This window comes from Microtus ochrogaster, linkage group LG3 (genome assembly GCF_000317375.1).
Source record: "Microtus ochrogaster isolate Prairie Vole_2 linkage group LG3, MicOch1.0, whole genome shotgun sequence".
NCBI classification, from domain to species: domain Eukaryota; kingdom Metazoa; phylum Chordata; class Mammalia; order Rodentia; family Cricetidae; genus Microtus; species Microtus ochrogaster.
Window position 1 is genome coordinate 1,916,930 of NC_022029.1, and position 1,990 is coordinate 1,918,919.

At 47.1% G+C, this 1,990-nt stretch overlaps 1 protein-coding gene across 1 annotated transcript in view; it reads right to left on the reverse strand.

The window, feature by feature from the left end:
• Positions 1–840, reverse strand: part of Med30 (mediator complex subunit 30) — a 17,067-nt gene extending 16,227 nt beyond the window's left edge. The window contains exon 1 of the mRNA XM_005360526.2: positions 576–840. Within this exon, the coding sequence (XP_005360583.1) occupies positions 576–752 (177 nt within the window). The 5' untranslated portion in view covers positions 753–840. The remainder of the gene's footprint in view (positions 1–575) is intronic.
• Between the last annotated feature and the right edge of the window lie 1,150 nt (positions 841–1,990).

Consider the following 1,990-nt stretch of genomic DNA (forward strand, 5'->3'; position numbering starts at 1 on the left):
AAAAACCCTATCTCGAAAAATGCACAAAAAAAAAAAAAAAAAAAAAAAGGAAATTGGTGGTACTTTGAATACCACCGACGACGTCCTAGATCTTTGAAGATAGGCACTGGAGCTATGTGGAGCTGGTGGTAAAGGGGATCACACCTGATGTCTCCTGGAGGCATCACAGGCTGGGGACACTTCTGGGGGTAATGGGCACAGCCGCTCCAGGAGTGTCCTGGAGTGGGGGAAAGATGCATACGGGAAACAGTTCTGGGAAAAGTGGGGTGACTACATCTGGAATCTCCCAGGCCAGTGCTGGGGACACTGGGTGTAAGGGGGTGTGTCCACGCCTGAGAGATTCCCAGAGCCTAAGACGGACAGATGCTGGGAACAAGTAATATAAGGGGGACGGCCATCCAGAGCTCTTCCAGAGTTGGGGATACTGGTGAGGAGGGGAGGGGGCGTCTGCCCTTGAGCTCTCCCAGGGCAAGGGGCAGGCTCACGCTGAGGTCATGGGGTGGAAAAGCGACACGGCCATCCCAGGTTGCCCGGAGAGGCCCCCTTCCACCAACCCTCTCACCCCAGGCGCCCACCTGCATGTTCCGGAGCAGCTGGAAGATCTCCATGGTGCGGTACACGATGTCCTGCACCGTCTCCTGCCCGATGCGGCACAGCGTGGCCGTGTTGACCTCGCGCGCGGCCTGCTGCGCCTGCGGGCCGCCGAAGGGCCCGGGCGCCATGCCTGCGGGCGCCAGCGGTGGGGTGGACATGGCACTCGGCCGCTCGGTCCGACTGGAGCAGACTCTGTTGATTTCAAACCGGCGGCGCCACTTCCGCCCCGCCGCGACGCAGGCGTCCTCCCGGAAGACCTGGGAACCAGTAGCCACGCAAAACCGATCGCGATTGGGCTACGCGCCTGAGACGGACGGGAAGTTAACCAATCATCAGTGTAGTTATGGCCAGGGGGCGGTACCAGTGGTGGATTGGATGGTTTCTCCCAGAGTCCAGTCTGGGCTGCCTTAGGTGTCTTCATAGAGCTCAAATTTTACACTGGGTTCTTCTGGAGCATTTTCTCATAACAAACTTATGAGATGTTTCTAATTATTGTCCTTTTGACAGGTTGCAGGCTCAGAGGGCTGAAGAACTTGTCACTTGAGTATAGCTTTCTGCTATTCGAAAGTAGAAAATATGATTTTTGTTTCTTGTTTACTTCGGTGTAACAAGAAACTCAACCCCGGGGATTGTTTTTGTTCCCTGCTCGAATATTTTCGAAGATTCTCTTAAGTAACACACGTGCCCACATGCACTGCTTTCTGACTGTGAAATTACGGCAACCATCCCTCACAGGAGGACCCCAATATGAGTCGGAAATTGCAGAGTATCCAGCCCCGGATAATTCTCTGCATTTTCTATTCATAAATATCTATGAAAATATTAAAATATAAATCAGGCACAGTAAGACATTAATGATATTGTAAGTATAGCAATGTATTGTCACTGTTATTTCCAACTTGGTAATTATTTCTAGAAATTGTAATTTAACAGTTCTGAACCACAGTTGACCTAAACTACATAAAATGGTAAAAAGCGAAATCGCAAGTAAAGGACGATTGTTCTACCGCCTGATAGTGTGGTTTGTTTACTTTCTGATTTCCCCTTACTCTTTGAACATGCTAAAACGCAATCTCAGTAAAAAACAAACAAACAAACAAAACAACAACAAACTTGTTCTATTTTATTCAATTCCTATAGTCTCTGGATTTAATGGAAATGGCTCAATAAGTAATTAGTAAATGATTTTTTTTAAGTAGCTTAAGGAATGTATAAACAATTACAAAAAGTAAAAGAAAAAAAACTATTCTCTTACAGCTTACTGTACATTTCAAATGAAAAAGAAAAAGTCAAGAATGTGAAAATTGGTAACAGGGACAGAATGATGACACCTTGAGAAGTATGTACTTCAGACATTCCAGAAAACAGCTACTAAAAATGGCTTAGGAAACATTGT